Source organism: Hemitrygon akajei, chromosome 21 (assembly GCF_048418815.1).
Source record: "Hemitrygon akajei chromosome 21, sHemAka1.3, whole genome shotgun sequence".
In the NCBI taxonomy this organism is placed as follows: domain Eukaryota; kingdom Metazoa; phylum Chordata; class Chondrichthyes; order Myliobatiformes; family Dasyatidae; genus Hemitrygon; species Hemitrygon akajei.
The window spans coordinates 2104772-2117245 of record NC_133144.1 but is presented as its reverse complement, the minus strand read 5'-3'; the positions used below and the strand labels follow the sequence as shown (position 1 = coordinate 2117245).

At 42.2% G+C, this 12474-nt stretch overlaps 1 protein-coding gene across 7 annotated transcripts in view; it reads right to left on the bottom strand.

Annotated features, from left to right (window-relative positions):
• Positions 1-11923, bottom strand: part of tjp1a (tight junction protein 1a) — a 230430-nt gene extending 218507 nt beyond the window's left edge. For 3 of the 7 annotated variants that reach the window (XM_073024724.1, XM_073024726.1, XM_073024731.1), the window contains exon 1: positions 11624-11878. In XM_073024724.1, coding sequence (XP_072880825.1) covers positions 11624-11656 — 33 coding nt within the window. In that variant the 5' untranslated portion in view covers positions 11657-11878. The other 4 variants (XM_073024725.1, XM_073024728.1, XM_073024727.1 and 1 more) reach the window with 4 other exon arrangements.
• Between the last annotated feature and the right edge of the window lie 551 nt (positions 11924-12474).

The window sequence follows — 12474 nt, the reverse complement described above, 5'->3', positions numbered from 1 at the left end:
TGAACTGATGCCAAAGACAGTGGATCTGCTGCACAAGGGTACACTGAGTAGATTCTACCCATGCTTTCTGAAGTTCAGAAGAATTAGATACCTTTGAAAGTTTGACATGCTGGTTACAGGAAGGAAGCTTCCCTGGCTGAGGTGTCTATAGCTGGTGGGGTGGGGGGGGAGGAGGTGGAGGTCAAAGATAAATTTCTTTCAAGGATAATAATCCTTCCGAACTCTCCACCCCAGAGGCTGTGAAAGCTCAGACTTTACAAATAGGTGGTCAATAAGTTACTGGATAATAAGAGAATTGAAGGTGCAGGAAAATGACAAAGTAGAAATGAACCATGAACTTAATCAATGACCTGTCCTGGGACCAGTATGCAAGTATCATCACAAAGGAAGCACGACAGACCCTTTACTTGCTTAGATGCTTGCACAGATTTGGTATGTCACCACATACTTCGGCAAACGTCCTTAGACACACAGTGAAGCTCATCCTAATTGGCTGCATCATAGCATGCCATGCAAATACCAATACCCAGGAACAGAAAAGACTACAGAAAGTGGTGGATACAACCCAGTCCACAGGCAAAAGTCTCCCCACCATTGAACACATTTCTGCCACAAGAAAGCAGCAACCATCATAGCTCCCACCATCCACACCATGATCTCTTCTCAGTACTACCATTGAGCGTGAGGTACAGAAGCCTGAGCTCACACATCACCAGGCTCAGGAACAGTTATTCCCTACAACCATCAGGCTCCTGAAGCAGCATGGATAACTTCAATCACCACTGAACTGATTCTACAATGTATAAACTCAATTTCAACAATACTTTACAACTCATGCTCTGAGTAATTTTTTTTTAAGATTGTACTTTTTGCCTTCTCTTGCACATTGGTCGTTTGTCAGTCGATTTATGTAAGGTTTTTTTTAAAAAACTGTGCATTCCTGTTTTTCCTGTAAATGCCTGCAAGAAAATCAATTTCAAGGAAGTATATGGTAACATTTACATTCTTTGATAACACATTTACTTCGAACTTTCAATGGCAGATCAGGCACCATGAGCTAAACAAGATTAATTTCCCATGTTTCAAATTAATAGATTGAACTAATTTTATGTCAAACCACAATCCTCAAACTATATTTTGGGCTGAAATAACATTCTATTCAAGCCAGTGCCAACTAGGAACTGTGCCAGCAAGATACTAATCTCAAATCACATACACACCTACATAAAGTGGGATATAATCCTGCTGCTCAAATAAAACCTTCAATCAGAAGCAAAAGTGAGTGAGGAAGTTCATCATTTGGCAAGGCTTCATTGTAATTCATGACCACTCCAAAACTCTAACTCTTCTGAATACAAAGAAGTTCAAAGATGCAAGTATTTGTGATGCATGTGGAGATCTTCAAGTTCAAAGTAAACTTATTATCAATGTGTGTAAATGAAAAAGTTCTTGTGCTTTCCCAGCATACATGACAAATAAACTCTTATCAGGCTTCTAGCCAGGTTCAGGTATCAATTATAACTGAAGTTTCATTGACAAATTCTGCCATCTTCTTCAGGGATGATGTCTGGGTATACCTAGTCCAGTGGCATTCATACCCCCAGAGTCCGTCCCCCCGATTGGTTAGTCCTCATCCAATCATCTGCTCTCCTACCTTGTTTACAATCAAATCCCAGTTCTTCCTCAGAGTGAGACCTTGCTTTGATTAACCATGCAAAAACTATTTCAGACCCAGAGAGTCTCCCAAAGGAAATAAGATGATTATGCATGACATTCCTACAGAATGGCTACAGGGTGAAGGAAATCAGGCCCTTTAAAAAAAAAGTGCAGATGGAAAAACCAGGAAACTGAACTTGGAGGAACCCATTGCTACCTCCTGTCTTCCCTATATTTCCATGGTGTCTGTTAGGATCACTAGGATCCTAAAGAAATACTGGATTGATACCATCCACAAACTCGTAAGGAAGCTAAGACACAACTTATGCAGATCAAAGATGACCCGGGAATCAGGTTGGCTGGCATTTACAAGATTCCCTGTGAACGTGGAACAGCATATATCGGTCAGACAAGATGCATGGTAAAACCCACATCAAACAGCAGAGGAGGTATGTCTGTTTGGGTTACCCAGTGAAATTGGTGTTAACAGAACACTGCATTCGCAATGGCCTTAGCGTTGACTTCAACGGCACAAAACTACTATGGCACAAAACAAAAAGCCTATGGCTTTTGGGACTGCCTGGTAAAGGAAGCCACTGAAATAAAACTAGAGGAAAAGAAGTTTCAGAAAGACGAAGGTCTCGCTCCAAGTAAGAACTAGAATTCAGTTGTAAACAAGGTGGGAGAACGGAAATCTGATTGGATAAGGACCAACCAATCAGGAGGGGCGGACTATGAGGGGTATAAATACTACCTACCGGCTAGACATACCCAGGCATCATCCCAGAAGAAAATAGCAGTTTGTCATCAAAATGTCAGTTATAATCGATAACTGTACCCTGCTGGAAGCTCGAGAAGAGTTTATTTATGAAGTATGTATATGTCAACTTGAGATTTGTTTTCTTGCAGACATCCACAGTAGAACAAAAAAAGGAAGCCAATTTAATAATTACAAAGACTGACAACAACAAATTCTTAGCCTCAGTCCTTTTGTCACATAATTGTACATCTAATTAAATGACAGAGCAAATGGGTGCATTTCACCTGCCTCCAATGAAATCCTCAACTGTGGATCAACAAGTCAGCAATTCAGCCATTGAATGACCAAGTAGTTATCAACTGCAGCCCTCAGTAGCCCCACAGATTTCACATTATAAAAAAAAGCTAGTTATTTCACCCTTCACCTGCAAATAAAATATGAAACCCAAGCACAGAAAATTTCAGGAACATTAGGAATGGAATTTAGATGAATGACATACGAGCTCATGCTATGCCATGCATACATAAAAATGCATCCAAGCTATGCTACAAATGAACAACTGACCCAATTATTTTGTCCATATGCCAAAACAGACCCTACCAATAGGGCATGTGAGAGTTAATAACCTGGGTTTTAAAAAGAAGAATGCATGTGTGAATTTCCAGGATGAGAACTAATGTAGGAAACAGCTCTGGCTTAAACCTCAAAATCATCCTCCAGTTTCTCAACTATTTCTTGCTCTCTATATTAATGTTTTACTGTTTATTCAATGGCATGGCTTTAGCTTGACAACTTTCAACGGACAACTTTCTATTCAATTTCTGAATCAGACAAATCAAACTCTAGAAGAGAATAAGTTGCTACAGGTACTCACTTAAATGAACTGTTAACAATGCAAGTTGCGACCCTACATCAGGACCAAAACAACAGTGAATCTTTTCCTCCGCAGATGCAATAGAATTTGGACTCCTCCAGCAATTTCTTTTGGCTCCAGTTTACAGCATCTTGTGATTGATTCCAAATCCATGGACTTTCAGCGGAACTTATTAGATAAATATAACTATTCATCTTTAGCTATTAGCAAATGATAGTTGAGAAACTTGAGGATGATTTGGAGTTTTAAGCCAGAGCTGTCGCCTATACTAGTTCTTGTCTTGGAGATAGCTGACTCTTTTTAAGCAAAGATCTGTTAAATCATCACAGACCCAAACTCTTCATAATCTTTACAAATCAATTTGACAGGACAAGAGACATTGTGTTCTTCAGTTTTATGTACAGGTGTCCCCCGCTTTTTGAACGTTCGCTTTACGTCAACTCACTGTTACGAAAGACCTACATTGGTTACCTGTTTTCGCTAACAGAAGGTGTTTTCACTGTTACGAAAAAAAGTCAGCATGCAGCAACCAAGCTCCTCCCCCGGAACTGCATTCTAGTCAGCTTTGCTTAAACACGTGCCTGTGAGCATCTATGCTTTATGTCGATTTATATTGTGTATCCGTTAGCAAGATGAGTTCTAAGGTATCGGAAAAGCCTAAAAGAGCATGTAAGGGTGTTACACTCAGCGTAAAACTAGACATAATTAAGCGTTTCAATCGTGGTGAACGAAGGACATAGTGAGTTTGGCTAAGGGTTTGTGGAAGTTGACGAAGATGATGTTGAAGAGGTTTTGACCAAGAACTGAGAGATGAAGAGCTGAAGAAGAGGAAAGGATAACAATTGAAACCGAACGCAGTAGCGAATGGCCCGAAAGTGAAGACGTCCAGGAACTGAATGGGAAGCAATTGCGTGAGATTTTCGCTGCGATTGACAACGCTGCAATGATTGCAGAAAGGTATGACTTTAACTTTGAAAGGGTACGTAGATTTAGGGCATATTTGCAGGACGGTTTGAGTGCTTACAAAGAACTGTATGATAGAAAATTGCGCGAGGTTAAGCAGTCAAGCATACTGTCCTTTTTCAATCTTTCCACATCAGCCACAGCAGACAACGAAACTCAACCTTCGACATTGAGGCAGGCAGACATAGAAGGTGGTGACCTGCCTGCCCTGATGGAAACAGACGATGATAAGATGATACCCCAGTCTCCTCTACCTCCCACCACCCCAACCTCTGACAACTCAGCCTAACACACCATCATCAGTGTCCTCACTGTCTTCCCAATTCCGGTAAGTGAAACTACACTGGGCATACATTATTTCTACTTTATATAGGCTGTGTATCTTTATGTGTTATTCGATAGCTTCATAGCTTAAAGGTTACTGGAAAGAGTGCTTCTGCCGGGAGCGCGTCCGCTGTGTGTTTTTACCGCGAGTGCTGCCGAGAGCGCTTGTGTGAGATTTTCGCTATGGTGGACAGTGCTGCAATAATTGTAGAAAAGTATTCATGCATTATACATACTGTGTATTTATCAGATCATTCCTGCTTTTCCTATATGTTACTGTTATTTTAGGTTTTGTGTTATTTGGCATGATTTGGTAGGTTATTTTTTGGGTCTGCGAACGCTCACAAAATTTTCCCATATAAATAAATGGTAATTGCTTCTTTGCTTTACAATATTCCAGTTTACAAACCGTTTCAAAGGAACGCTCTACCTTCGAATAGCGGGGAAACCTGTAATTTGGTGAATGATACAACGGAACAAATATGATAGCACACCTCAAAGCTCCTTGGATTTTTTTTTCTTCCTCTCTCTCAGATTCCCTCAAAGATTCCATGAAAACCGATACATCTCTAGTTTGGCACTGGCATACCTGGGAACTCTGTAGGATTGATCATAATCTCCAGAAGTTTTGAAGTTCACCAGGGATATCCAAGTTAACTGCAGATTTGGAGTTCTTCGTATTCACTTATTCATTGACTCACAGTAGCAGCGAGTGCAATCCCTCCAGGAAATCCATTCTCAAACAATGAAGAGCACAGTTTGAGGGTTGATGGCAGGCATGCTGAATGTTAAAGTGCTTTAAGTAGTTTTAGATATTGCATGTCTTTTTCATATGATTCAGTTGTACATAATATTAATTCTTCATACATAATAAAGCCTACTTCAGGATAAATAATAAAGAAAGCCAAAGTTATTGCCAAGACTGACCTTCATATTTTAAAGATTCAGCCAGACCCTCAACCAAGCAATGCACTTTAAATTTATTCAAATGTTCCTACAGAATATACAAGCCCAAGCAATTTGTACCTGATTTTTTCCCCTCAAATAAAAATGTTCTACCTTCCAAATGAATATTTCATGTTTTATATGGTTAGAAAAGTACAAATGTCAATGCAAAATGCTTGTAAACCCCCTTCAACATTTATTCTAAGCCTGAAGTTTATCGTTCCAAAAATAACCAAGATGGCAATTAAATTCTGAAATGGAACAAGTCTATCTGAAGCAAATTAGAATGCAAATACACAACAGATAATATCTGATATTTAGTAACTTCCCACAGCCCCCAAACTGCGAGATGTCCCTTGACCTTGAGATGAAGAAAGGCAACAGTAAATCTAAATTGAATCTTAGTACTTTTCACAGCCAAACACTGAAGCAAAACTGAATGTCAGCACTTTAAATTCTATTTTTAGTTTATAATTTGCCATAAAAGTTACTCTACAAAGAAATTTACCCAATATTTCATAAATCAACTCCTAACTTAAAATTCAACCCCCAGGAGAGTTCTCCGTGATCCTGCATTTACGTACCGCCAAAAGTAGATGTTAAACACTCGATATATTGTTTGCTAATCATAGCATTCAAGAAACAGTCAAACCCAAAACTTTTCAAATCATTGTCAGGACTTCAATCAGGTTTGGTTGAAAACTCTGCACAATTATCATCAACATATCATCTACAGTACCAGGGGCCCCAACACACTCGACCACTGTTACACTACGATTAGGTATGACTACCACTCCATGCCCAGACTGCATTTTGGGAAATTTGATCACTTAGCTGCCCTCCTACCTGCATACAGGCAGAGGCTAAAGAGCAAGGCTCCAAAAATAAGGACAACAAAGTAGTCATGGGAGGCAGCTATGGGATTGCTTCAAGTCAGAAGACTGGTCCATATTCAGGAACTCAGAGGACCTGAACAAATACACCACGGTTGTCATGGACTTTACAAAAACAGTCACAGACGAGTGTGTCCCCAAAAATATCATCCCCCCCCCCCCCCCCAACCAGAAGCCCTGGATGAACCATCAGATTTGCTTTCTTTTGAGGGACAGATCAGTGGCAACCAATAAGATAGAAGAGGTCTAGGTATGACCTCCAGAAGGCAAAGTTAATTCTGGGCCAAACTTGAAGAATGCTCAACAGCTGTGGCAGGACTTGAATGCCATCATCCCCTGCAAAGTGAAATCAAGTGACATGGTGACAAGGTTTTGCTCCAAGATGAGCTCAATGCCTTTTATGATCACTCTCACCATCAAAATATGGTGGCACCTTCACAAACTCCCACAGCCCCCGACAAACCTGTGCTATCCATCTGAGACTAATGTGAGAATCTTTCAGGAGGGTGAACCCACAGAAAGCATCTGGCCCAGAGAGGACAGCTGAGCAGATCAACTGGCTAGCATGTTCACCTCTCGCTTCAGTCTGAGGTACCGACCTGCTCCAAACAATGGTAACCTGCCTCAGCGAATGTCGTCCAGTAGTAATTGCACCCACTGTGATGAAGTACTTTGAGAGGTTGATGAAACACATCAACTCCTGCCTGCAAAGTGACTTGGATCTGCTCCAATTTGCCTACTGTCACAAAAGGTCAACAGCATATGCCATTTTGTTGGCTCTTCACTCAACCATGGAACATCTGGACAGCAAGGATGCAAACATCAGGATGCTCTTAAACACAGAAACATAGAAAATAGGTGCAGGAGTAGGCCATTCGGCCCTTCGAGCCTGCACCGCCATTCAGTATGATCATGGCTGATCATCCAACTCAGAACCCTGTACCTGCTTTCTCTCCATACCCCCGATCCCTTTAGCCACAAGGGCCATATCTAACTTCCTCTTAAATATAGCCAATGAACCGGCCTCAACTGTTTCCTGTGGCAGAGAATTCCACAGACTCACCACCCTCTGTGTGAAGTTTTTCCTCATTTCAGTCCTAAAAGACTTCCCCTTTATCCTTAAACTGTGACCCCTCGTTCTGGACTTCCCCAACATCGGAAACAATCTTCCTGCATCTAGCCTGTCCAATCCCTTTAGAATTTTATACGTTTCAATAAGATTCCCCCCTCAATCTTCATTCACTACAGCTCAGCATTCGATATCATCAACTCTTTAAAACTAATCAATAAGCTTCAAGACTTTGGCCTCAACACTTCTATGCATTTGGACCCTCCGTTTCCTTACTTAGTTTAGGTAGACAACACCTTCTCCCCGATTTCCTGCTTAGTGTGCTTAGTCCCCTGCTCTACTCACTTTCTACTTATGACAGTGTCGCTAAACAGAGCTCCAATGCCATAATCAAATTTGTGGACGACACCACTGTCATAGCTCAAATCAAAGGTGGTGATGAATCAGCATACAGGAAGGATATTGAAAATCTGGTTGAGTGGTGCCACAACAACCTCTCACCCAAAGACAGCAAAACCAAGGAGCTAATTACTGACTTCAGGATGAGGAATTTGGAGGTCTATGAGTCAGTTCTTCTTGGGGGAATAGGTCTTACCATTTCAGAGCATTGGTTTTGCCTCAAACAGCAACACCTCCACTTCCTTTGAAATTTGCAAAGATTCTGCACAACATCTACATCTATGACAAAACTGTAGATGTGTTGTGGAGAGCAAACATGAGGAAATCTGCAGATACTGGAAATTCAAGCAACACACACAAAATGCTGGTGGAACGCAGCATTTTGTGTGCGTTGTGGACAGCATATTGACTGGTTGCATCACAGCCTGCTATGGAAACAACAATGCCTTTGTACAGAAAAGCCTACAAATATTAGTGGATACAGCCCAGTCCATCACAAGTAAAGCCTTCCCAACAATGAGCACATCTATGCAGAGCATTGTAGCAGGAAAGCAGCATCTTTCATCAAGTCCCCCACCACCCACGCCACGCTCTCTTCTTACTGCCATCAGGAAGGAGGTACAGGAGACCCAGGACTCAGACCACAAAGTTCAGGAACAGTTATTATTACCCTTCAACCATCAGGCTCTGAAACTTCACATGCCCATCACTACATTGTTCCCACTGAACTGGACTCACTTTTAAGGAGCCTTCATCTCATGTTTGATATTAATTGCTTATTCATTTAGCACTGTTTCTTTTTTCCCCTCTTAGTACTTGTGGGGTTTTTTTGCACATTGGCTGTTTGCCATCTTGTTGGGTGCAGTCCTTCATTGCTCCTATTGTGTTTCTTGTATTTGTGTATGCCCGCAAGAAAACAAATCTCAGGGTTGTATATAGAAACACAGAAAACCTACAGCACAATACAGGCCCTTCAGCCCACAAAGTTGTGCCGACCATGTCCCCACCTTAGAAATTACTAGCCCTCTATTTTACTAAGCCCCGTGTACCTATGTAAAAGCCTCTATCATATCCGCCTCCACCACTGCCTGCAGCCCATTCCACACACTCACCACTCTCTGAGTAAAAAAACTTACCCCTGACATCTCCTCTGTACCAACTTCCCCAGCACCTTAAACCTGTGTCCTCTGGTGGCAACCATTTCAGCCCTGGGAAAAAGCCTCTGACTATCCACACGATCAATGTCTCTCATCATCTTGTACTTTGTACTTTGACAATAAATTTTCTTTGAATAAAATTCCATAAATGTTTTTATACACAGCACACTTCTGACAGAGTACCAGTGACAAGTACATAGATTTGATACTCCTAAAATTTAGCAACTATTGTATATAGAATATTGGCTCAAATAAATAAATTTAATGAAGCACAAAAACTTCAGTGCTGATTACAATCGTATCAAACAATTGGTTCAGCCATGTTTCCCAGTTAAAGGTTCACTGTTTTTAAAAGGTAAATGGCACTTCACTCAAAAGTGCGTATCAGAACAGAACTATGCTCAGCAGCAATGGCCGGCTTAACTTGTTAACATTTACAAGTCATTGCAGTAACGGGGCGAGGCACCAATCTTTCTCAGTGTTCATGATTAACACCAAATAAAGCTGTTCCTACATTTACATCACTGTGTTTCTTTCTCTGCCTCCAATCTCCTCCCAAATAATCCACTTCTCTGGCTGAGTTATGGTGAACCCCACCCTGCAAGCGCTGTGCTGTGGAACACCATCTCTCATCTATTCCCTAATCAGCACTGTTATCTCATTTACACACCCACCCTTGGATTATTTTCCTAAATGGCCGTACATAATTTGCTACTTAAGTGCACTGCATTCTAAACAATTCCAGGAAATCACCCAAAGTGTTACAACAATTCTAACTAGCTTCTTGCAACACAGTACTACAGTACCCACTGCTTACACAGGAATGTTCAGCCTACAGTTTTCGATTGTGGGCACAGCTACACTTATTGAAAGTTCTATGTCCAGCTCAGTCAGGCCGCACTGAAATGCATCAGGTCCAACAAAATGCTGACAATCTATAATGAAAGCCAGAAGTTGCTGTTTGCATCTCCACAATGAAGAACCTAAAAATCAAAATGTTCCCTCACCAGTCAAACAAGCAAACGATTATGTTGACTCTGGCTCAGATCACCATCAGCAGGAACAAAACAGAGAAAATTACTGGGCTGTATTATTGCATTGCAGTGTCAACATTAATTCTGAAATAGTTAGTCATACAGTTTATCATTGAAGAGAATGAGTCATTAATGCTTTGATTAAGTAAACTCGGGCTGTTTAAGACCTCGCTTCTTTAAACAAAGTAACTAATCTAAAAATAAGTGGGGGGGGAGAGAAACAGCACAATGAAGCAAGATGGGACATTTTTGCCTTACAAATTGCTGAAACATCAAAACACATCCTTGTTCTTCCCATCGTCGTTCCCGAGGTTGGTATAGGCTCTGTGGAAAATTACATCCGAATCCCCACCGACAGGAACTCGCAGATCAACAGAATAGTATTCATGCAACATATTCAGGAGCACAAAGAAATCACCAGTGACCTGACTCAATTTGTTCCTGGAAATCCCTACCTCACGTTAAGACAATTAATTACACAATGTGCCCCAAGGTTGATCGAAGTACAAACTGAAGCCAGTCTTCTTCGTTACTGGTTCTGCCTCAAATTACCTTAACACTTTACACTCGCATATCAGCTCAGAACTAGGTAAAGTAAGCTAACTTTCTCATAAGAACACTTGCAACCTGATTTTAAATAATTGATACCTTTTTTCATGGTTTCTAAGTCAGAAATTTTCGCGTCATTTCGTTATATTAAGATTTAATAAATTACCAGCTGAGTTGCCATTCAGGTCTCGGGTTCAAAATATAACATATTAGACTTCCTTGCTCAAGTTGTTCTCCCTCGTGGTCTTTGAAACAGAAAGCCACGGCAGGGATGCAACTGACCCAGTCACGTCTCTCACCCCGGGAGACACCAATTTAAAACCAAGCCCTCAATCTACACCTCGGACTTGAACTAAATTGTTGTCACACTTTTGGTTGGAAATACTGCCGTCTCTAAAATACCTGTTCGATGCAAAATCTGAAGGTTTAATAACATATTGTACCTTAATTCGACAAATTCAAACAACTCAATACATTCAAGCTGGCGATTATACTCAACCCCAGAGCCTTCACCTTAGTTTTCTGCCGCCGGTTGAGAAGTCAACTATCAAATCTGATTACTATTTTCATGGTGAGGAGACACATACGCAGCAGAATCACTCATCGCGCCCTTCCTTCGGTTTCGAAGGCATACCATAAAGTTGCATCATCGCACTAAAACTATAACTCACCTCTCTACTCTGCCCAGTCGTTTAATCACCAAGCAAAGCTAGCAAATACCAGGGAAATCCAACAAAGTGACGCAGGCTTAGGAGTTAAAGTTTGCAATTGCAGTGGAGTCTCACTACAGCGACCGCGTAGCTGGTAGAATTGGAGATAATTCAAGCTCCCCCAACCCCGAGTCCAGCATCCCGGACAACTCACACCCTACACCCCCGGTCCGCCAGACCCAAAGGAAGGATGGAGCCGTGACTTTTCTCCGACCCCAGCCCTCATTCCCCGGCGCGGCTCAGGACCTTGCCCGCTACTTTGGCTCCTACACCCCGACCCGGCCCCGGACCTTGCCCGCTGCTCCGGCCGCTCGGGCGGACATCTTGTTTTCTTGCTCTGCTAAAGTTGAAGTGCAGACGCTGGCCCGGTCCCGCAACACCTCAGAGACCAAAGGAGAACATCCCGACACGCGTCGAACAGCCGGCGCACGTTATCCCACTCACTGCGACCTCCTCCCGTCAGTTCCAAACCCACTTCACCGGCACAAAACAACAGGGCCCTAGGCCTTCGAACAGCAACCAATGGCAGAACGCCCCTGAACAAATCCGTCACCTGGCAACCACGGCTGACTGACACGACCATGCCGCGCCCCTTCTGATTGACAGCCTCGCTTCAACATCCAACTCGCATCCGACATCAGTTCCATCTGCCCATCATCTGGCTCCACCTATCACCTCCCAGCCTCTGCCTCGCTCCTCCCCCTTCATGTCAGTCCCGATGCGGAGTGTGCACTGTTCTTCTGCGTCCGCAGACGCTGTTCGATCAGTTTATTTATGTGATTTGATTCGCTCAGTCTGGGATTGACAACAAATACGTCAAACGTGCAAACTAGATCTCAGTTTTATGAGCTGTAACGCAACGTGGATCAGCTCACTTCACAAGAGTTATGTTAATGACTTTATCCACACACAAACTGCTGGAGGAACTCAGCAGGCCAAGCAACATATATGGAAAAAAGCACAGTTGACATTTCGGACCAAAACCCTTAAACAGAACTGGATAAAAAAATATGAGGAGCAGAAGGATATGGACGATGTGTAGGCAGGAAGGGGTAATTTAATTCCGTGTTTAACTCGCACTTCAATGAGTTTGGCACAACGTTGTGGGCCGAAGGACCATCGTGGCGTGAACGTATTACAC